The 22,898-nt window shown below is 45.6% G+C and overlaps 1 protein-coding gene across 1 annotated transcript in view; it reads right to left on the reverse strand.

Annotated features, from left to right (window-relative positions):
- The window catches only part of LRP1 (LDL receptor related protein 1), a 463,435-nt gene that overhangs the window by 353,064 nt on the left and 87,473 nt on the right, over positions 1–22,898 (reverse strand). The window contains exon 2 of the mRNA XM_068267473.1: positions 15,440–15,562. Within this exon, the coding sequence (XP_068123574.1) occupies positions 15,440–15,562 (123 nt within the window). The remainder of the gene's footprint in view (positions 1–15,439; positions 15,563–22,898) is intronic.

The following is a 22,898-nucleotide window of genomic DNA, read 5'->3' on the forward strand; positions in this document are numbered from 1 at the left end:
TATTAGTTAGTTCTACTACTTACTGTTACTACTTACTTACTCTTACTGTACTAGGAGTCTAGGACACCCAGTCACTGTGTCCATAGGCTACTAGCTCCTGCGTGCGTGCACTCACTGTCTGAGTGTACACACACCACCCACACTCCATTTCCTTCTGATCGCTGATTGATTATTGTTATTAGTTAGTTCTACTTACTGTTACTACTTACTTACTCTTACTGTACTAGGAGTCTAGGACACTCAGTCACTGTGTCCATAGGCTACTAGCTCCTGCGTGCGTGCACTCACTGTCTGAGTGTACACACACCACCCACACTCCATTTCCTTCTGATCGCTGATTGATTATTGTTATTAGTTAGTTCTACTACTTACTGTTACTACTTACTGTACTAGGAGTCTAGGACACTCAGTCACTGTGTCCATAGGCTACTAGCTCCTGCGTGCGTGCACTCACTGTCTGAGTGTACACACACCACCCACACTCCATTTCCTTCTGATCGCTGATTGATTATTGTTATTAGTTAGTTCTACTACTTACTGTTACTACTTACTGTACTAGGAGTCTAGGACACTCAGTCACTGTGTCCATAGGCTACTAGCTCCTGCGTGCGTGCACTCACTGTCTGAGTGTACACACACCACCCACACTCCATTTCCTTCTGATCGCTGATTGATTATTGTTATTAGTTAGTTCTACTACTTACTGTTACTACTTACTTACTCTTACTGTACTAGGAGTCTAGGACACCCAGTCACTGTGTCCATAGGCTACTAGCTCCTGCGTGCGTGCACTCACTGTCTGAGTGTACACACACCACCCACACTCCATTTCCTTCTGATCGCTGATTGATTATTGTTATTAGTTAGTTCTACTTACTGTTACTACTTACTTACTCTTACTGTACTAGGAGTCTAGGACACTCAGTCACTGTGTCCATAGGCTACTAGCTCCTGCGTGCGTGCACTCACTGTCTGAGTGTACACACACACCACCCACACTCCATTTCCTTCTGATCGCTGATTGATTATTGTTATTAGTTAGTTCTACTTACTGTTACTACTTACTTACTCTTACCGTACTAGGAGTCTAGGACACTCAGTCACTGTGTCCATAGGCTACTAGCTCCTGCGTGCGTGCACTCACTGTCTGAGTGTACACACACTAAATTTACTTGTGATTACTACTACTGATTATTGTAACTGCTAGTTGTACTTCCTGACTGTTAATACTTACTTACTGTACTAGGGGACACTCACTCAGTCACCTCACCAACCAACCCACTCCATTAAAGTACCCCACTTTTCACCCGCCCTTTTACAAAACTTTTGTCTATACGCCCAAAACATTGAAGATGTCTGGAAGTGGCAGCCAGCGCGGTTTGGGCAAGGGGAAGGGCAGCAAGGGAATCAGGAAGAGAGGGAGCAGCATTGTGGCAAGCCGCGGCCGCGGGCGCGCCACCATGCACAGTTCCGCAGCAGCAGCAGCAGCGTCAGTGGCTAACATTCCTCCCATAGCCACTGGCCGTGGACGCCTTGGGCGCCGCCCAGGAGGAGCATCTGCAACTCACGCTGCAGAGACACAGCAGCAGCAGCGTGTAGCACCTGCTCCCATTTTCCTCCAGCCGGGTCGGAAACGTCCCATTGAGGAAAAGGATGCAGACACTGTGGTGCAACTCATGACGGAGGATGAGCAGCCCGCCATCAGCTCTGCATCCGAGGCCTCCACCCTCACCACCACCACCCCTGTTCGCAGCAGCCGCCCAGCAGGGCCTGGGGAGGAGGCCAGTTCACCGTCAGTCGCCGACCTGTCACTCAGCACTCTTTTGACCCCAGGCATGATGAGTCAATTGAATGCTGTTGTTGGCGATTTGGAGGAGGAGATGCTGATGGGCACTTTGGGGGAGGAGGGATTGGACAGCAAGACTGTGGCGACAGTCAAGCGTCCCATCCATGCATCAGCAGAGGAGTTTGGGGGGTCATCATCAGAGCAGGACATGTTTCAGGAGGGGCATGATGATGATGACCCGGTGACAGACAGAGACTGGGTGCCAACACATCCAGAGGATGTCGTCCTCAGCAGCTCTGAGGAGGAGGAGGAGGATGCGGTTGTGGGCCTTGCAAGGAGGCGCATCATTGCAAGCATTGGCAGCGTCCCACAGCCTGCTGGTGTCTCAGGCTCAGCAGCAGCAGCAGCAGCATCAGCCAGTACCACCACCAGCCGCACCCAAGACCCCCCCCCCCCCCCCAACCACCACAGGGAAACAGGCAGCAGCGCTTCCATGCCGTAGGGGGATGTTTTTGTCACCAATCTGGCGGTTTTTCACCATGCCCACAGTGTACAGCAAGTACGCCACTTGCAACCACTGTCAGCGGAAGTTGAGCAGAGGTGCAGACCCCTTGAAGTTCAGCACCAGCTCGCTGATCAACCACCTTTCTGCGAAACACTTCCACCAGCATGAGGAGTTCCAGAGGCTGAAGGCATCTGGTGCTGGCAGTGGCACCAATCCCATCACTGCACAGCCTTCAGCAGCAGCAGCAGCAACAGCAGCCACCCGCCCTCCTGCTCCTCCAGCAGCACCAGCAGGAGTGCGGAAACGCCCTGCTCCTCCCCCCTCTGCAACTCCTGCCGCCGACACTGAGGCCTGTTCTGGCAGCCAGTCCTCAGTGGCCTCCTCTGCTCCGTCTGCTGATTCCCGTGCCAGCAAAAAGGCACGCCAGAGCCTTTTGAGCGAGTCCTTCCAGGGGGTGGTTAGGGCTCTGCCTCCCAGCAGCCGTCGCGTGCGGCAGCTGAACGGCTTGCTGGCACGGGCCATGTGCTCCCAACTCCTGCCGTACACGCTCGTGCAGGAGGGGAGCGACATGCGGGCGCTGCTTGCTTGTGCAGCCCCAGACTGGCAGCTCCCCAGCAGACACTTCTTCGCCCGCAAGGCCATTCCTGCACTGCACCGCTTTGTGATGGCCAATGTGGAGCGAGGGCTGGAGCACGCGGTTGGTGAAAGGGTCCACGTCACCATGGACTCCTGGAGCAGCCGCTTCGGGACAGGCCGCTACCTGTCCTTCACTGTCCACTGGGTCAGCTTGGTGGAAGGGGGTGAGGATGGGAGAGCAGCAGCGGGCACAGCAGCAGCAGCAACACAGTGGGTGGTGCCACCCCGCAGGGTCAGGGGAACTGCAGCGGGTTCCTCCGATCCTCTGCCATCCTCCGCCACACCTGGCCAAACCCCCCGCCTCAGCAGCAGTGTGAAGGCCCGCCACTGCCAAGCGCTGCTGCACTTGGTCAGCCTTGGCAAGACCAAGCTGACGGCAGCCCACGTGTTGGCCAAACTCCAGGAGCAGGAGCGGATTTGGCTGACCCCCAGAGGCCTCAGAGTCGGAGAGGTGGTGTCCGACAATGGGGCCAATCTGGTTGCTGCCATAGACAGGGGAAACCTGACCCACATCCCCTGTCTTGCCCACGTGCTGAACCTGGTGGTGCAGAAGTTCCTGCGCACCTACCAGGGGATGGACGAGCTGCTGGAAACGGCAAGGAACGTTGTGCGTCACTTCCGGCGCTCGGCTGCAGCCTGTGCGAGCCTGGAAGACGTGCAAAAGGAGCTGGATCTGCCACGCCATCGGCTGATCATTGACGTTCCGACTCGCTGGAACTCCACCCTGGCGATGTTGGAGCGTCTGGTTGAACAGAAGCACGCTGTCAACCACTACCTTGCCCTGGCCACTGTTTCCGCAGCTCAGAGAAGGGACAAGACCAGCAACATCCCGTCCATCGTCCCCGATGATGACTGGAGGCACATGCAGCAGGTGTGCTTAGTGCTGGCTCCCTTCCTGCAGGCCACAAACATGGTGAGCAGGGACCATGCTATGGTCTGCGAGTGGGTGCCCCTGGTTTCTCTGCTGAACAGGGCACTCGATGCTTTGCTGGCACAGGGAGCGGCAGCCTTGGACCAGCAGGAGCGGCAAGCAGCTGCACAGTCCACCTCTGAGGGGGAGGAGGAGGAGGACTTGGTGGAGGTCCCTGACCTGGCTGCTGATGAGGGGGATCAGCGCAGTGCAGCTGAGTTGGTGCGGGGGTGGAGAGAGGATGAGGCAGCAGAGGAGGAGGATGAGGAGGACAGCACTGACGTCGATGTGCCAGCAGACGTGGCCCGCCTCTTCCCAATGGCAGCGCACATGCTGACGTGCCTGCGCAGGGACCCCAGGGTGATCCAGATGAAGCAGAGGGAGGACATCTGGATCAGCATGATGTTGGACCCACGCCTCAAGGGGAAGTTGAGCCAGTTCCTGCCGCCTGCAGGAGGAGACCCAGCGCAACAAATAAGGAGCTTGCAGCAGGCCCTTGTTGAGCGCTTGGAGGAAGCCTTCCCCCAGCCTTCCACCCCCACTGTCCAGCAGCCAGCACAGAGGCAGCAGCAGGTGCCTGCATCCAGCAGCAGCAAGCGCCCCACAGACCTGCTGTCTCTCAGCCACGAGCTCTACAGGACTGTAGAGGCTCCGGCAGCAGTGACTAGAGAGGAGATGCATGCAGCAGCATCCTCCTCCGGTCACAGCCAGCGCCTGACCCGCATGGTGGCTGACTACATGGGGTCCTACAGCGGGCTTGACAGCGATGCCCCTGTTGATCCCATGGAGTATTGGGTCAAGCGCATGGAGATCTGGAGCGAGCTGGCGCAGTACGCCCTGGAAGTGCTGTCCTGCCCCCCTTCCAGCGTGCTGTCCGAGCGCTGCTTCAGTGCAGCTGGTGGCGTGGTCACCGAGAAACGCTCACGTCTGTCTCACAAGTCTGTGGACAGACTGACGTTTCTCAAGATGAACCAGGCGTGGGTGGAAGGCGAGTTCCTGGCCCCTGTTGTCGGCGAGAGGGGGACATGAACTGGCTGCCGGAACTTAGTACCATCGTTAATGTGCCTTACCACCCTTTACCACCTCCTGGCTCCTGCTCACTAAGCCAGCCTGGTTCACTTTGACTATTACGTCGCCTGCAGCCACACATTTCACACCTACAGTGGGCTGCTGCTGTGTACTGCCCTTCTGCTGTCTGTCTGTGTTTCCCACTGCCAGGGTACACAGAATTACCTTCTGCTGCCACTCTGCCACCAGCTATTACGTCAAAACAATAGCTATATTGGTTGTAAAACCAAAACCAAAAAAAACCAATAAAAAAAAAAAAAGGTTTAATTTTTCTGAGGTGCCCGGGTTGAAAACTGTGTTGTCCCAGTTGTGTATTGGACACAATGTGGGCTGCACGACCGCTGTCTGGGACCTCCTGTTGTGTTTATTTACAGCCCTGGTATCACCGCTAGGTACCAGGGCTATTATGTCACGCTGCCTACCTGCTGCCACACTCACACTGCTCCTCCATTCCTCCTGCTGCTGCTGTCTGTCTGTGTTTCCCACTGCCAGGGTACACAGAATTACCGTCTGCTGCCACTCTGCCACCAGCTATTACGTCACAACAATAGCTGCTCACACTGCTCCTCCATTCCTCCTGCTGCTGCTGTCTGTCTGTGTTTCCCACTGCCAGGGTACACAGAATTACCTTCTGCTGCCACTCTGCCACCAGCTATTACGTCAAAACAATAGCTATATTGGTTGTAAAACCAAAACCAAAAAAAACCAATAAAAAAAAAAAAAGGTTTAATTTTTCTGAGGTGCCCGGGTTGAAAACTGTGTTGTCCCAGTTGTGTATTGGACACAATGTGGGCTGCACGACCGCTGTCTGGGACCTCCTGTTGTGTTTATTTACAGCCCTGGTATCACCGCTAGGTACCAGGGCTATTATGTCACGCTGCCTACCTGCTGCCACACTCACACTGCTCCTCCATTCCTCCTGCTGCTGCTGTCTGTCTGTGTTTCCCACTGCCAGGGTACACAGAATTACCGTCTGCTGCCACTCTGCCACCAGCTATTACGTCACAACAATAGCTGCTCACACTGCTCCTCCATTCCTCCTGCTGCTGCTGTCTGTCTGTGTTTCCCACTGCCAGGGTACACAGAATTACCTTCTGCTGCCACTCTGCCACCAGCTATTACGTCAAAACAATAGCTATATTGGTTGTAAAACCAAAACCAAAAAAAACCAATAAAAAAAAAAAAAGGTTTAATTTTTCTGAGGTGCCCGGGTTGAAAACTGTGTTGTCCCAGTTGTGTATTGGACACAATGTGGGCTGCACGACCGCTGTCTGGGACCTCCTGTTGTGTTTATTTACAGCCCTGGTATCACCGCTAGGTACCAGGGCTATTATGTCACGGCGAGCTGCCTGCCTCATTGACTGCCTGCTGCCACACACTCATCCTCCTCCTCCTGCTGCTGAATTTACCTCCTGCTGTCTTTGTGTTTCCACTGCCAGGGAGCACATACAATGGCGCTTCCAACATGCGTGCGCCCACCAGCTATTTGTTACGCTCAAAAATAGCTGCATTTCTTTAAAAAAAAATTTGAAAAGAGAAATACGTGAAGAAGAAGAAGAAGACGATATTGAAAAAGAAGGAGAAGGAGAAGATGAAGAAGAAGATGAAGAAGAAGATGAAGAAGAAGAAGATGAAGATGAAGAAGATGAAGAAGATGAAGAAGAAGAAGAAGATGAAGAAGAAGAAGATGAAGAAGAAGATGAAGAAGATGAAGATGAAGAAGAAGAAGAAGATGATGAAGAAGATGAAGAAGAAGAAGAAGAAGATGAAGAAGAAGAAGATGAAGAAGAAGAAGATGAAGAAGAAGATGAAGAAGATGAAGAAGAAGATGAAGAAGATGAAGATGAAGAAGAAGAAGAAGATGATGAAGAAGATGAAGAAGAAGAAGAAGAAGATGAAGAAGATGAAGAAGAAGAAGAAGAAGAAGAAGAAGAAGATGAAGAAGATGAAGAAGATGAAGAAGATGAAGAAGAAGATGAAGATGAAGAAGATGAAGATGAAGAAGATGAAGATGAAGAAGATGAAGAAGATGAAGAAGAAGAAGAAGATGAAGAAGAAGAAGAAGAAGATGAAGAAGAAGATGAAGAAGATGAAGATGAAGAAGAAGAAGAAGATGATGAAGAAGAAGAAGAAGAAGAAGATCTAGAAGAAGATTAAGAAAGATAAAGAAGAAGAAGAACAAGTATATACAGTAACACTACACTACTGAACCAAATTAAGGACACAACTTCTCTTTCCACATTTTTTTTTAAAGGAACATCCCCACATAATCACTTGCTGTTGTTACTTGGAAAAAAAGATGTTTCTTGCATCATTCACCCTCAAAACAAGTGTTGGAAGCTATTTTGGGCCAATTCGAATAGTCAGCTCGAATAGTGAGCTCGAATACCGACTCGAATAGTGAGCTCGAAGTCCGAGGTCGAATCGAATAGTAAAAAATATTCGACTCGAATATTCGACTGACCTCGAATAATTTACTATTCGAATTCGACCAAATTCGAATTTTTAAAAGGGGTATTTGAGCACCACTGCCCCCAAAGCCCATCATTGTGCTTGGCCACACTACACAGATGGCTCCCCACCTACACAGAAGGCTCGAACTGTGGCACATTGCTACTACGCTGGAGCGAGCCGTCCCATGCAGTACGGTTACGCTTGATTGTATATGGAAGTGCGGCTACAGACTTCAGGGGGGGTCCCAGCCCCGGAATGGCGAGGAAGAGGGGGAAGCTGTTGGGAGGATCCAAAGGCTTTTCCATCTGTCTAGGTAAGTATCGGGCTTTTGCTTTATTTAATTTCACAGGGTTACTTTAAAACACATTTGACTGGACAGCAATAGTGGCCATTACACATAAACCGTGTGGCATTTCAGTGAAGGAATTTGGGGTCGTATTTGTCCTTTAGCAGCGCTCTGCTGATGATTCCAGCCATCAGCACTGTGTACATGTGAGGGTAAAATAAGGCTTCTCTTGTTTTATTCCTCGTCGCAAACTAAAATATTTCCGGGGCTAATTACTACTTTTTCCCAATTAACAGACTAAAAATCACAAGTGTAATTAGCATATTAATTAGAAAGAAAAAAATTAGAGGAAAATTCCCGGCCACATCCAAGAAGTAAGCGAGACATAAAGTGCAGTGTTAGATGCAGATATTTCCTCTTCCAGCGACAGGCCAGCGAGGTTCTGCTGTGTGAGGAGCTGATGTGTGTTTGTTTGCTGTGGCATGTATTTATTTCTGACATAACAAGCAGTTGTCGGTCTGCATGCTTGCCCACATGTAGCACACTGAGTCTTTGTGCTCAGTTACCCGTCATAGGCTATGGCCCTCTGATTACTTATAGCAACATGAATAAGACACTGTCAGAGGGGGCCTGTGAAGAGTGCCTTTTAGCAAACTCTGAATGTTTGGGGGGCGGTTCAGCCACCAGCAGCCCCTCTTACTGATGGACTTTTCGTCTGGTCTGAACTGAAGGGAATATATTATGAATGACCCAATACACTTCCAGCTTATTACAGTAAACTAAAAATCACACAGGCCTTTAGACTATATTTGGCTGGGCAAAATCATCTGAGGTCCCGGGCTTTATACCGTACATATTGCATAGCAGAGGTTATAGCATAGGAATAAATACTTTATCATATCACACTATACTTAAAGAGGAACTGTAGTGCAAACAAAAATTGATAAAATTGCTTATAGTTACAATATTTATTTATATTATATATAGCCAGCATTTGCCCAAATTGTAAAATCTTTTATCTCTCCGATTTACATTCTGAAATGTATCACCGGTGGTGACATTTTTAGTTCTGCCAGGTAATCTCTACGGAATGTTCTTTACTGAGCGTTCTATGCACAGAGTGAAATATTACTTGCTTGGCAGCTGGAAAAAACATTATTTCCCACAATGCAACGAGGTTCACAGACAGCAAACTGTCAGGACCATGAACACAATGGAGAGAAGGAACACCGCTCAGCACACCACCCTATCAGCCAAAAGTAGGAACAGGAACAGCCAGGTCATGCAAACACAGAGAAAGGGATGGTCCCATTCTGCTGATCGATTAATAGTCCAATTTTTAATCAAAAGGCAATAATAATGGATTTTTTTTTTTTTTTTTTTTTTTTTTTTTTTTTTACAGAATTGCAATCACCGGCCTGATGCATTTTTTTTGTGTTTGTGCCCCTACACAAAGGATAGGAGTACAGGAATCGCATAGCAATTGTGCCATCCTGTTGTAAATCGTGAACGTACGGCAATAGCTCCAAACACTCCACTGATCGCGGCAGAATGACGGTAGCAGAAAACAGAAAAAAAATGTGATCACAAAGGAGCGCGATTGGAACCACAGTTTCTTAGCGGAAAATAGCCCTAAAACCTGAAGATTGCCTTCAGAACTGAATATTACCATAATGTGCACTGTGGCATTGGAAACTGCGGGCAAATGTGCAGAGTTCAGCACATACATGTGTGCATATCAAAACCATGTCAAAGCACCTTAAAGAGACTCCGTAACAAAAATTACATCCTGTTTTTTATCATCCTACAAGTTCCAAAAGCTATTCTAATGTGTTCTGGCTTACTGCAGCACTTTCCACTATCACAGTCTCTGTAATAAATCAACTTATCTCTCTCTTGTCAGACTTGTCAGCCTGTGTCTGGAAGGCTGCCAAGTTCTTCAGTGTTGTGGTTCTGTGATGCATCTCCCCCCTCCTGGCCCCTCTATGCACACTGCCTGTGTATAATGATCTCTTGAGATACAAAAGGAAGGCTGTATACAGCCTGCTTGTGTACGGATGTATTTTCTATGTGTGGAAATACTGTACATCAACCTACTTCCTGTTTTGGTGGCCATTTTGTTTGTTTATAAACAAACTTTTTAAAACTGTTTTTAACCACTTTTAATGCGGCGAGGAGCGGCGAAATTGTGACAGAGGGTAATAGGAGATGTCCCCTAACGCACTGGTATGTTTACTTTTGTGCGATTTTAACAATACAGATTCTCTTTAAAACAGCCTATAAAGCCTCTACCATGCACCTAAAATAAGATTTACATTTTTTATTTTAAATTCAATCTGTATTCAGCTACTTTAGGCATGGATGGCTGGATGTATGGCTGGCTGTCTTAGAAGAACATAGTCTCATATCCATTTCAGAGTTTAATGTGTCTACCACAGTCACAGACCAGATTTAGAGAAAACCAATAAATAAAGCAGTGTGTTATTAAGTGTTGAAGGAAACCCATTTTTGTACAGGATTTTGTACAGGAAGTACACACAAACTCCAGCACTGTCTTTGCTGGGATCCAGTCCTGAGACCCTAAAGCTGCAAGCTAAGGGGGAGAAGGCAGAAGAGCCATTGAACTGATACTTCCTATAACTTTGCATTGAGCAGTACAGAGCTTAAAGAGGAACTCCAGTGAAGATAATGTAATAAAAAAAAGTGTTTCATTTTTACAATTATGTATAAATGATTTAGTCAGTGTTTGCTTATTGTAAAATCGTTCCTCACCCCGATTTACATTCTGACATTTATTACATGGTGACATTTTTACTGTGGGCAGGTTATGTAGCTGCTCCTAGCTGTTTTGGCTGTTAGAGACAGCTGTAAACAGCTATTTCCTGTCTGTAAACCTTGTTACATTGTGGGAAACTGCCAAAGTACCTTGGTCCTCAGAGCTTCTTGTGGGAGGGGTTTCAGCACAAAATCAGTCATACAGCGCCCCCTGATGGTCTGTTTGTGAAAAGCAATAGATTTTTCATGTAAAAGGGGGTATCAGCTACTGATTGGGATAGTTAAATTCTTGGTTGGAGCTTTTCTTTAACACTGTCAGTAGCGACATCAGACATCACATATCAAATGGTGTACAGTAGTACCCACGTATATCAGTCAGATATTTATTGTTTACCCGATCTAAAGACCATCTGGTAGTTTATGATGGTCAGCCAAAATTCTATGCTGACAAGTGGTGGGAGAGTCTGTGGTTACCCCACACACGGAAGCCCCTGCATCTCCCACCTCCATAGAGACAGATCCTGTCCCTTGGCTGTTGCCCAGCAATACGTCTGTACAGCACTGCAGCACTGCGGTGTCACCCACAGGACTGGGTTTAAAGTGAACCTGAGATGGTTCACTAGCTCCTGTTTTAACTTACCTGGTGCTTCCTCCAGCCCCATGAGCACCATGGCCTCCCTCACCATCCTCTTCGGCCTTTCCGTTCTGCCAGGCAGTTGCAGGCTTCTGTGCATGCACAGCTCACCCACTCGTGCTCCCACAGCCTGGAGCGTTCTGCGCCTGTGCAGTAGTAGTCCAGGGGACGGAAGCATGAGAAGAAGCCCACGACTGGCTGCAACTGACCGGATTACTGGGAGTCATAGCAAGGGAAGCCACAGTACTCATGGGGCTGGAGGAATCCCCAGGTAAGTATAAATAAGGGCCAGTGCGCCATCTCAGCTACACTTTAAACCTGACAGGCCAATAAAAATTCAGCTGAAATTACGTATGTGGGCTATTTCACAGTTGTCAGTTGCATTTCAGAATAATTCTGCATGTCAACTCACTATCCACACATTTTTATTGGCCTGTTCACAGTACTGCATTGTAAACGGATCACGTTATCGCATGCAGGCTCTGTATTAAAGTCTACGTCCAGTCACCATTGCAGTTCACACATTATAGCACATGCGTTATGTAACTGGCCACTGTGAACCATGCCTTAAACCATAATCAGAGGTTAACACTAGCTTTATTCAAATACATTTAATAGCTGTTTAATGACTATATAACTAGAATATGTGATACTGATACGTTTAAAAAATAATTAGCTTAAAATTCAGGGGCAGAACTGCCAGCGGCAAACATTTTAGTTAATTTATTAAAAACTAACACTACATAAACCTGTTAATTTAGTTTTGAACTGTTGCTGCTATTTATACCTCTTTGGGACTCCATTCCTGGTCTATCCCCTCAGCTTGAAAATCTTAGCTATTTGCTTTGTTAAATCAAGGTAATAATTTCAGCTTATGTACACCGGTATCCAAAGCATTAGAGGATTCGTTTAAATGGTGGAGGAAAACAATCACAGAGAATACTTTGCCAGCCTTGTGTGCCTAGAGTCAGATGACTTGGTACATCTGATCCCAAAACGCCTGGACCTGGACATTCTAAAGCCTGGTACTCGCTTTCAGTTATTATTGGCCAGTCACTCACCAATTTTACCACCGCCATGTAGTATGAGGGTCAGCAGATATTGAATACTATGAGCAGATTGTGTATGTAAACCCTCATTCCACATGGAGGTGGTCAAATTGGTGAGTGATAAGCCAATCATAATTGAAAGCTTGTACCAGGCTGAAGTCTGTAAGACTCACCTTAGGCTGAAGATGTGGTTACCCTACTCTAGTGAACAAAACACAGAAAAGTGAAAAATATATATATTCATAAAGAATATTATAACTAGAATCTGGAATAAATGGATCACATGATTTTGGAGTGATTCCGGAGCGATCACATTGAAGGGATGCAAGGCCAAATTGCAACCGATCCGAGAATCACATTCTGAGGTTGGCAGGCTATACGTTTTATCTAATATCATATCTAGAAATCACTGGGCCACCCTGCAAAACTTTGGATTGGGCCCCCTCCCCCCCTTCGTTTCTTGCACAGGTAAACTGAGAACCAATGTAATTCAATTGGCTAGTACACACTTAAATGTGTTTTCTCCATGCAGATACAAACTGACAGCAGTGAAGCTGCACACATTTTCTCTATCGGTTACATTAGCTTCTGTGATAAAACGTGCATGTTTTCGCACACACTGAAACAAATGCATACAGAAAAACGCACACAGAAAACTGATAGATAAGTATGCTCCCAGCCGCAGCTTCTCATTACACTCACTCTGTCGACCCCTGCTCAAGCAGAACGGGCTCTGCAGACTTCTCCAGCATCACTACAGTACAGATCACTTGGCTGTGCACACTGAATAGGGACTGTCTACAAGACTTTGTATGATTCCTTATCAGTGGATGAGCAGATGCAGTTGTTAGAACAATTGTGCAGAGAGCAGAACGCTTTTTCTCTTTGTGCCCTTAGTTGACAGTCTCTCAGGACAGGGAAAATAAACTTCTACCCCTACGAGGCCCCCCTGGGCTTCTGGGCCCCCTTGTGACTGCATTGCTTGCAGGGGCTAGAGGCCCCACAACAATAGACCATCACAGTCTGCTTAAAGGGTCACGTAAGGCTAGAAAAAAAAAAAGAGTTTTACTCACCTGGGGCTTCCACCAACCCCCTGCAGCTGTCCAGTGCTCACGCAGTTTTGCTTGGATCCTCCTGTCCTTCACCAGCAGCTACTTTCGTTTTCGCCGACAGGCGCCAACAGGCCCGAGAACGAGAGTGATTCTTCGCGTTCCTGGCTGCAATAGCAGTATAGAAGGCGCTATTGCGGCCAGGAACACGAAGAATCACTCTCGTTCCCAGGTCTGTCGGCGCCTGTCGCCGAAAAGTAGCTGACAGTGGGGGGCAGGAGGATCCGAGCGAAACTGCGTGGGCACCAGACAGCTGCAGGGGGCTGGTGGAAGCCCCAGGTGAGTAAAACTCATTTTATTTCTAGCCTTAAGTGTCCCTTTAAACTAATACCACACAAATAATTAAAGGTTTCCATGTCTTTATTGAACACACCATGGAAACATTCACAGTGCAGGTGGAAAAAGGGAAGTTAACCCTTGGATTTAATAACTGAACCTCCTTTGGCAGCAATAACTTCAACAAAACATTTCCTGTAGTTGCAGATCCGACGTGCACAACGGTCAGGAATCATTTGTGACTATTCCCCTTTACAGAACTGCTGCAGTTCAGCAATATTCTTGGGATGTCTGGTTCACATACTTTTTATTGCTACTGTATATTGCAGTTAAACTGCTTTTCCACTGTTACATCTCACCAAAAAAAGTGAATATGTTTAGCTCTAACTTAAATGCCTTTTGTGCTAGATGTGGGCAAATGGATGCTAATTTCTTCCACATGCTTTGGGACTGTCCCAAGACAGTACCATATTGTGGGAAAATTCAGTCTGAACTACAGGGAAGTTCCACTAGCATGGAAAATCGGGCCGAATCCGCAAAGTTTCCCTTCAGGGAGACTCTGCCATAGGGAATAATGGTGCCGTCGGCCGAATCGCTTGCCTTAGCGATTCAGCCTGCACTGCTGTCAGTTTTGGTCTGAATCCCATAGCCGAGCGAATCCCATAGCCGAGCATAGCACAGCTTCTGGGATACGGCTGTGTACTCACAGAAGAGGACGTGCCGTTGCACGTATTGTAGGATGCACGGCAGCTGGTGGAAACCAGCCAAAGTGTGAACCAACGCACTTATTAACATGAGTTCTCAGTTTAAATCAGTTTTTTGTGTGCAGAAAACATGCACAGAAACAGTAAAGTGTGTCCCCGCCTAAGGTATATCAGACAAGCAGCTTTAAAGTGTACCAGAGCTCAAAAATAAAAAGATTTTATACATACCTGGGGCTTCCTCCAGCCCCATACGCCAGGATCAGTCCCACGCCGCCATCCTCTGATGTCTGCAGCTCCGGTACCGGGTCTGCGCATCTCCGTCAGTTGGAGCTAGTCTACCGTAAGAGTGCGCCGTTTGCGTGTACGTAGAGGGCGCACTTCTCCTGTGTAGACTGGCCGCAATGACGGAAGTGCGGGGACTCGGTTCCCGAAGCTGCAGGCAGCGGAGGACGGCGGCATGGGACTGATCCTGGCGGATGGGGCTGGAGAAAGCCCCAGGTATGTATGTAAACGTATGATATAATGATTTGTATGTGTAGTAAAGCTAAGAAATAGAAATTAGTAGCAAATATATGAGTCTCATATTGTTTCCAGTACAGGAAGAGTTAAAAAAAATTGTCATGTATGCAAAAGAGCTTCTCTGAGCTCTCCGACTAATTTGGTCAGCTACAGTGCTATTTTCTGAAGCACTTATACATCAAAGAAACAGTGTAAGACAACTTCAGATAATTTCAAATAACTTTTTAGTTACACTTTTATATCGGCACAAAGATGAAATGCAATAAATTCAATGCCATACATATAACATACATGCATTTTTAGTCTTCTCAGTTTCCAAATTGGTTTGTACCGTATGTATGTTGACACTTTTTTTTTGTAGGAATACATTTTTCATGGTTCTTCTTTATAAAGTGGTTACAGAGAACATTCATATATTACTAGCGACCTTAGCCCGTTTAAAAATGGGCTCTAGGTCTGTTTCTTAACACTGTCACTGCCGCATGTCAGTGTGCATGCGCGTGCACCTGCCACCCGTGCGCGCACCCGTCCGCCTGCACACACGCCCGCCAACTGGCCCCGTCCACCTGTCCCAATGGCTGTCTGGGCTCTCCGTGCTGCAGTAGTGAAAAGCACGGACCCAAGGACAGGAGCATGCAGGGACAGTTAGGTTTTAGTATAAGTGATGGTTCTATACGATCTCTCTTAAGGGCTCCCAAATGGCTTGGCAGTGTACAAAACAGACTTACATATTTCATGAGCCTCATCAGAGCCATCCGGACAATCCTTTTCCCCATCGCACCTCCAGCCTTTTGATATGCATGTTACCTGGTCCTTGCAGGCAAAATGTTTTGGGCTACATGTTTTTGGAGCTGTAAAACACAGGAAAATGGAGAATTACTATATGAGCAATCAGTCATTCAAATTGCAAGAATAGTATTACACAGCATGATATATATACAAAGCTTTTCCACCATTTTTTCCTCTGTTTTCACCTTAGCTATGTTAAATTTTTAAGCCAACAAAGAGTAAAAATATAATATAATTAAGGTAAGAAAAGTAATGTTGAAATTAAGTTAATCAGGAACAACTTACTTTCAGTATTTGTTTTGCTTGAAAATGTGCTGAAAGGTTATTTTTATCAATTAGGTGATAAATAAGACATTAATGAGAAGTTTTGTGAATAGAGCCCAGAAAACCCAGAGTCAGAAAACCAACTAATTTTACATAAGACTTCAAGCATATGACAATTCACAAGCTTAACCTCCTTAGCGGTAACCCCGTGTGTGACACGGGGTAAGCCGCCGGAGGGTGCCGCTCAGGCCCTGCTGGGCCGATTTGCTTAATTTTTTTTTTGCTGGACGCAGCTAGCACTTTGCTAGCTGCGCCAGCACCCCGATCGCCGCCGCCGCGCGCCCGATCGCCGCTATCCGGTGCGGCGCGCGGCCCCCCCCCCCACAGACCCCGAGCGCTGCCTGGCCAATCAGTGCCAGGCAGCGCCGAGGGGTGGATCGGGTCTCCCAATGACGTCCCGACGTCGCTGACGTCGGTGACGTCATCCCGCCCCGTCGCCATGGCGACGGGGGAAGCCCTCCAGGAAATCCCGTTCTTTGAACGGGATTTCCTGATCGCCTATCGCCGGAGGCGATCGGCGGGGCTGGGGGGATGCCGCTGAGCAGCGGCTATCATGTAGCGAGCCCTCGGCTCGCTACATGATAAAAAAAAAAAAAAAATTAAAAAAAACTGTTGCGCTTCCCCCTGGCGGTATTTTTCATACCGCCAAGGGGGTTAAAGGACAACCGAGGTGACATGTGACATGATGAGATAGACATGTGTATGTACAGTGCCAAGCACACAAATAACTAGGCTGTGTTCCTTTTTTTCTTTCTCTGCCTGAAAGAGTTAAACATCAGGTATGTAAGTGACAGTTTCTGTCCAGGTCGGAATGGGTCAGACTATAGCATTACCCTCACTGATAAGAAATTATAGTCATAAACACTTTCCTGTCAGTAAAAGGCTTCTAAGAGCAGGAAAGAGATAAAAAAAAGGGTAAATAATTCATAAATTTTAGCTCTGGCATACTTGAATAAAGGTGTCACTGAGCAATGAAAGAGTAAAAAAAAGTAAAAACTAGATTTAAATATAAAATAGAATTGTGGGATATCTTAAAATGTCATTTTTAGGAGAAGGAGGATAGATGCAATGGTTTTTCTCATCAGCTTATTTTCACCTTAGATGTCCTTTAACCACTTCCGGATTCTCGGAGCGTATATACACGCCCCTGAATCCTGAAGTGTATACCATGGAAACGAGCGGCCGTTCCATGTCAGTTCACGGAGGGTGTCTCCGTGAACACCCTGCGAGCCGATCGGCGGCTCGCAGGGTAAATGTAAACACACGGGGAAGATCTTCCCCGGTGTTTACATGTATACGGCGCTGCTGCGCAGCAGCGCCGTAGAGGAGATCGGCGATCCCCGGCCTCTGATTGGCCGGGGATCACCGGCATCTGATAGGCTAAAGCCTATCCCATCAGGCGCAGGACGGAAATCCGTCCTGCGCCGCTCACAGGGGGAGGGAGAGGGAGGGAAGGGGAAGGAGGCCAGGAAGCGCTGCGGAGGGGGGCTTTGAAGAGCCCCCCCCCCCGCAAGCGCAAGCAGCCGGCGGCGATCAGACCCCCCCAGCAGGACATCCCCCTAGTGGGGAAAAAAGGGGGGAAGTCTGATCGCCCTGGCTGCTAGCTGATCTGTGCTGTGGGCTGGAGAGCCCACGCTGCACAGATCAGCATAAAATTTCATGGTGTGGAAGTGGTTAAGTGCAGAACATAATCTCTACTCAAATTCCTAATCCCCTCCACGTTTCTGATCTACAAAGAAAATACTCTTTTAATAAAAATAAAAACACCATAAGAAAGTACCAAGATTAACCCCACACTGAATTGTCTCATTATGGAGTAGCTGGTTGATACTGTAATTTGCTCATTGAGCCTTGTAGCTAGACTAAACGGTATCCAGAAGAGAAAATAAAGTAAGCCTCTCTGGTGAATTGTTGAACAAATAAAGTTTTCTGACAGAACAAAAAGCGGCCCAAGAAAGCACCAAACCAGATTGTTTCCCAAAAAAATGATATTTGGTAGTCCCATAATATCAATACAATCAGTGGCAATAGCCACATGAAATATCTTTAAATAGTAAAACATACAGGTATATACCGTAACCACACAAAAGAGTAATATATAGAGAAATATACACCGATTCAAAATGTACAAACCACACTAGACACCCATATACACAACCAAAATATGTCACGGTAATCTATATTAAAAATATAAAATAAAATTTTGATTGAAGTGCAAGACGTAGGGTGCAAAGTTCCAAAAGGAGTGATTGGGGCAGTGAATCCTGAAAAGTCAACCACTAATTGGTCCAAATAGAATAGGTGTGTAGTGATAAACAAAGTAAGCATACAGCAAAATAAGTCCTGGTAGAAAAATAGAAGAAGTCACTGGGAAGCACTGTGGAATGACAGCAGCGTGAACAACAAATAGTTTAGAACAGGGTGCCCATTGAGTAGATCGCGATCTACCGGTAGATCGCGAAGAACTTCATGGTAGATCCCGATAGCACTACATTTTCCATTCTGTATATACAATTGTGCTCCAAAAATAGTACATGGGTAGATAATTTTGACTTGCTAATTTTTTAAAGTAGCTCACAAGCCAAGAAAGTGTGGGCACCTCTGGTTAAGAAGAATGGTGGTAGTGATGCTATGGCAGATCATTAAAGGACTTTGTGGGCATCTATACCCACGTCAAGAAATACCAAAACAATCATCTTAGCTTGTGATTTTATATAGTGCATGTCTTAGGTTTAAAGTAAACCAAGTACCATTTTTAGCACCCAGGGCATATCAATAGCATGTGAAATATGCATGCCAATAATGTGGCTCATTAATAAAAAAAATTCAATTTTTGCCTCTTCTTTTTACATTTAAAAGTTTATCAGAAGCCTTTATTACCCCACTTCCGAGGCCTGTCCAACCAGGCAGATAAGGACAGATGTAATTATTTTATTGCACACATTAGCAGAGAGCAAAAAAAAAGCTTTTATCAGTGGGGTGGATAGTACACTGTGTTTCAAAGAGTTTAGAGAAGTCACAGATGCTATCTTCACACCTGCTCCTGGATAGATACATGCAGCTAAAAGGGGAGGGGAGGAACATGGCAGCTCCTAAAGCTATTAGAAAGCAGGAGGAGCTGAAGGGAAAATAAAGTTGTCTTTGGTTTCCTTTAAAGTGTACCCGAGCTGAAGAGGTGAAGCTCGGGTACCAAATGAGATACTCACCTAAAGAGAGGGACGCCTCAGGATCCTATTGAGGCTTCCCTCAGTGCTGTGATGTCCCCCGTCGCTGAACGTGACCCCCTGAAAGTTTAACAACAAGGTATTGTCACTGATATTAGGGTTGCGCAGCTGCTCTTCCTGAGAGCCTGCATGTGCAGCAAGCCAGAGCTGCTCGTATATGCTGCACTTGCAACAGAGGAGGAGCGCAGTCCCGATCTGGAGAGGAGCATTGGCGCACCGCATCTGGTCAGGCAAACATCTTATTTTGATCCCGAGCTTCGGCTCAGGATCACTTTAAAGGGGATGTTAACTCAGCATAGGAAGTCTGCATTTAAGCACAGGAAGTCAAAGCTGGGAAGCAACATACAACATTTACCTCATAAAAAGAACAGGCTATGGAATCTGGAAACTTGCTAAATGCCTTTTTGGTTCATTACAAATAGGTTATTAGCATAATTCTCTAGCGCCCTCTGCAATTTAGCACATTGGCTGCATTTACCCCTTTACTACTGTCATTTATGGAAATAAAGAGCCGTTGATTGCCATAGTTTACAGAAAATGAACACAGTTAGTCCATTAATGACACTGGACGTTACACAAGAAAATACAGCATGATGAATGCTGCCCTGAATTCAAACTAAAGCTCATTGTCTCCTCCTCCCGAAATGAGGATGCAGCTCTCACAGACTCTATGACTCTCTGTTAGAAAACAAGAAGCTGTCAAGCATTCAGTCATTTACTAGAAACTCGCCACTTGTCTGCCCTCATTTTCCAGAAGAATTTATGGTCAAGCAAGATTCCAAACAGCGAAACAGTGAGATATGAGATCCATCAATGTGTTTATCATGAATAATTACATTCACATAGAAATCATGGAGGAAGAGCGATATGCTCCTCAAAAACAATTGCTATTGTTAAGAAAAGACATCGGTAAATAAAGCAAAACATCAGCCATTTTCTTCCCCTCTCGCTGGTACCATCATTTCAGTGGGTTTAGTTGATTACTCAGCTCACATCCAGCACTAGCGTGCTTCCACACACACTAATCTCTACACTGCATACAGGTCATTTCATGTAGGACATAGCTCTGTCCAACAGTGTCTTTAACCAAAGGTACCAAACTAATCTATAGTGTTTATATTACTTTAAAAAACGAGGAACTGTAGAGAAAATAACATCATGCATCAAACTGCTTATTGTTTACAATATTCATGTATTGATTATTTAGTCAGTGTTTGCCCATTGTTAAACCTTTCCTCTCCCTGATTTACATTCTGAAATTTATCACTGGTGGTGACATCTTTAGATCTGCCAGATGATCTTTGCGGAATGTTCGTTTACTAAGAGTTCTATGCACAGAGGGAGATATTGCTTGCTTGGCAGTTGGAAAAAGCTGTCCCTTCCCACAATGTAACAACGTTCACAGGCAGCAAACTGTCAGGACCATGACCCTGACATCACACTGTGGGAGGGGTTTCACCACAAATCAGCCATACAGACCCCCCCTGATGATCTATTCAAGAAAAGTTAAAGATTTCTCCTGGGAGATGTGGGAGTTGGCTGATGGTGTAATGGTTAAGGGCTCTGCCTCTGACACAGGAGACCAGGGTTCGAATCTCGGCTCTGCCTGTTCAGTAAGCCAGCACTAATTCAGTAGGAGACCTTTGGCAAGTCTCCCTAACACTGCTACTGCCAATAGAGCGCGCCCTAGCGGCTGCTGCTCTGCTCTGGCGCTTTGAGTCCGCAAGGAGAAAAGCGCAATATAAATGTTATTTGTCTTGTCTTGTATCTAATACTGATTGGGATTAAGTTCAATCCTGGGTTAAAGTCCTTCTTTAGGTGAGTAAATACAAAAGGACACAAATTAATATTTTATGTCCATCACATGAAACCAGCAGGAGGAATCTAGAAAAGTTTAGACAAAAGATAAAAAATATATATATATATATATATATATATATATATATATATATATATATATATATATATATATATATATATATATATATATATATATATACATATATATATATATACATATATATATATATATATATATATATATATATATATATATTTCTCTGTTTATTGAAGTTATCTGACAATGCCAACTAATAAGTTGCCCTTTCGAGTAAGGGTGCCTATACACTGCTCGTTTTTGTGGGCCAATTATAATTTTATCAAAGCAGAGGTGAAACGTTGCCACAACATGAGTCAAAACCAGTCAAAAGGATCAATCGTAAAAGAAATTGAGGCTACAGATATGGGGTCCGCCATGAATGTTCATGCTCATTGGCGGAAACATTTGCGAACGGTCAGCAAACATTCATTCACAATGATCGTCCATCACTAATGTAAACATGATCGCAGAGAATGGTCAGACGTTAGGTAGCATGTAAAGTTGACTGAATATATGAGAGAGTGGTCAGTTACGTATCATGAAGTAGACTGTAGGCAGACAGTGGTCAGGTGTTAGGTAGCATGTGAAGTAACTAGACGCTAAAGTGCAGGGCTGTGGAGTTGGTAAAAATATCAACCAACTCCAACTCAGACTTCAGGTGCCCAAAATGGCTCCGACTCCGTGACTCAGACTCCTTCGTCTAATACTTACCAGGGCTTTCATTTTTGTACAAAAATCATCCGACTCCTGACTCCGACTCCAGGTACCCAAAATTGCTCCAACTCAGACTCCACAGCTCTGCTAAAGAGCACCAATGTTTGAATGCTTTAAGGTGGCCACTAATGACACAATTTTCCAAACGATCAATTACAAATGATTCTTCTTAAAGAGACACTGAAGTGAAAAAAAATATATGACATAATGAATTGGTTGTGTACTATGAATAATTACTAGAAGATTGGCAGCAAAGAAAATATTCTCATACTTTTATTTTCAGGTATATAGTGTTTTTTCTAACATTGCATCATTCTATAATATGTGCAGAATACACAACACTCAGCATTCAAAATGAGTCTTTCAGAGCAGTCTGTGAAGTAATGAACTCTCCTCTACCAGAGGAAAAGTAAACAGTTCAATTACAGTTGAGATAATAAAAGTCAGATAACAGCCCTCTCCACGACTAAAGGTGCCCATACACTCGTCAGATTGGCAGCAGATAGATAAGAAATGCATCTGATGATTTATCTGATGCGTTTTTAGAACATTTTTTACCAGGATAGAATTCCAATAGATTTCAGTTTGAAATCTATTGAAATTCGATCTGATGGCATTTTTTTGCCATCAGATTTCCATTAAGGCCAATGCAAACTGATAAGCAATCTCATCAGATCGACCTAAATTTTCCACCCTGCAAGTTCGATGGAAATCCATCGAAATCGATCGAAATCGGCCGTCGATCGGTCGATTGGTTAACCGATTTGCAATCGATTGATCGATCGATCGGGATCGATCGGTCGGCCAGAAAATCGGCTGAGTGTATGGGCTGCTTAAGTTAGTCGGAGAGCTTAATAGCTTTTTTGCATAGAGATAACAACTGGAGTTTCTCAACTCTTCCTGTACTGGAAACAATTAGACTGATGTATCTGATCTTAATGTTTTATTTCTTAGCTGTGCTACACATACAAATCATAATATCATCATTTTTTTTTCGCTTCAGTGTCTCTTTAAGAACAATTGTAAATTATCGTTTGGGACCACTAATGGACAAAGATCTCCTAACCAATTCAATCAAATTAATGAAGTTGATCCGAATTTCGGTTTGATCCAGTCAATTTGGTTAGGATATTTTTGTCCATTAGTGGTCCCAAAGGATCATATATGATCGTTCATAAGAAGAAACGTTCATAATCGATCGTTAGGCAAATTGTATCACTAGTGGCCACCTTTAGTCCTCAGCCTAAGAGAAGGATA

This window comes from Hyperolius riggenbachi, chromosome 2 (genome assembly GCF_040937935.1).
Source record: "Hyperolius riggenbachi isolate aHypRig1 chromosome 2, aHypRig1.pri, whole genome shotgun sequence".
Lineage (NCBI taxonomy): Eukaryota > Metazoa > Chordata > Amphibia > Anura > Hyperoliidae > Hyperolius > Hyperolius riggenbachi.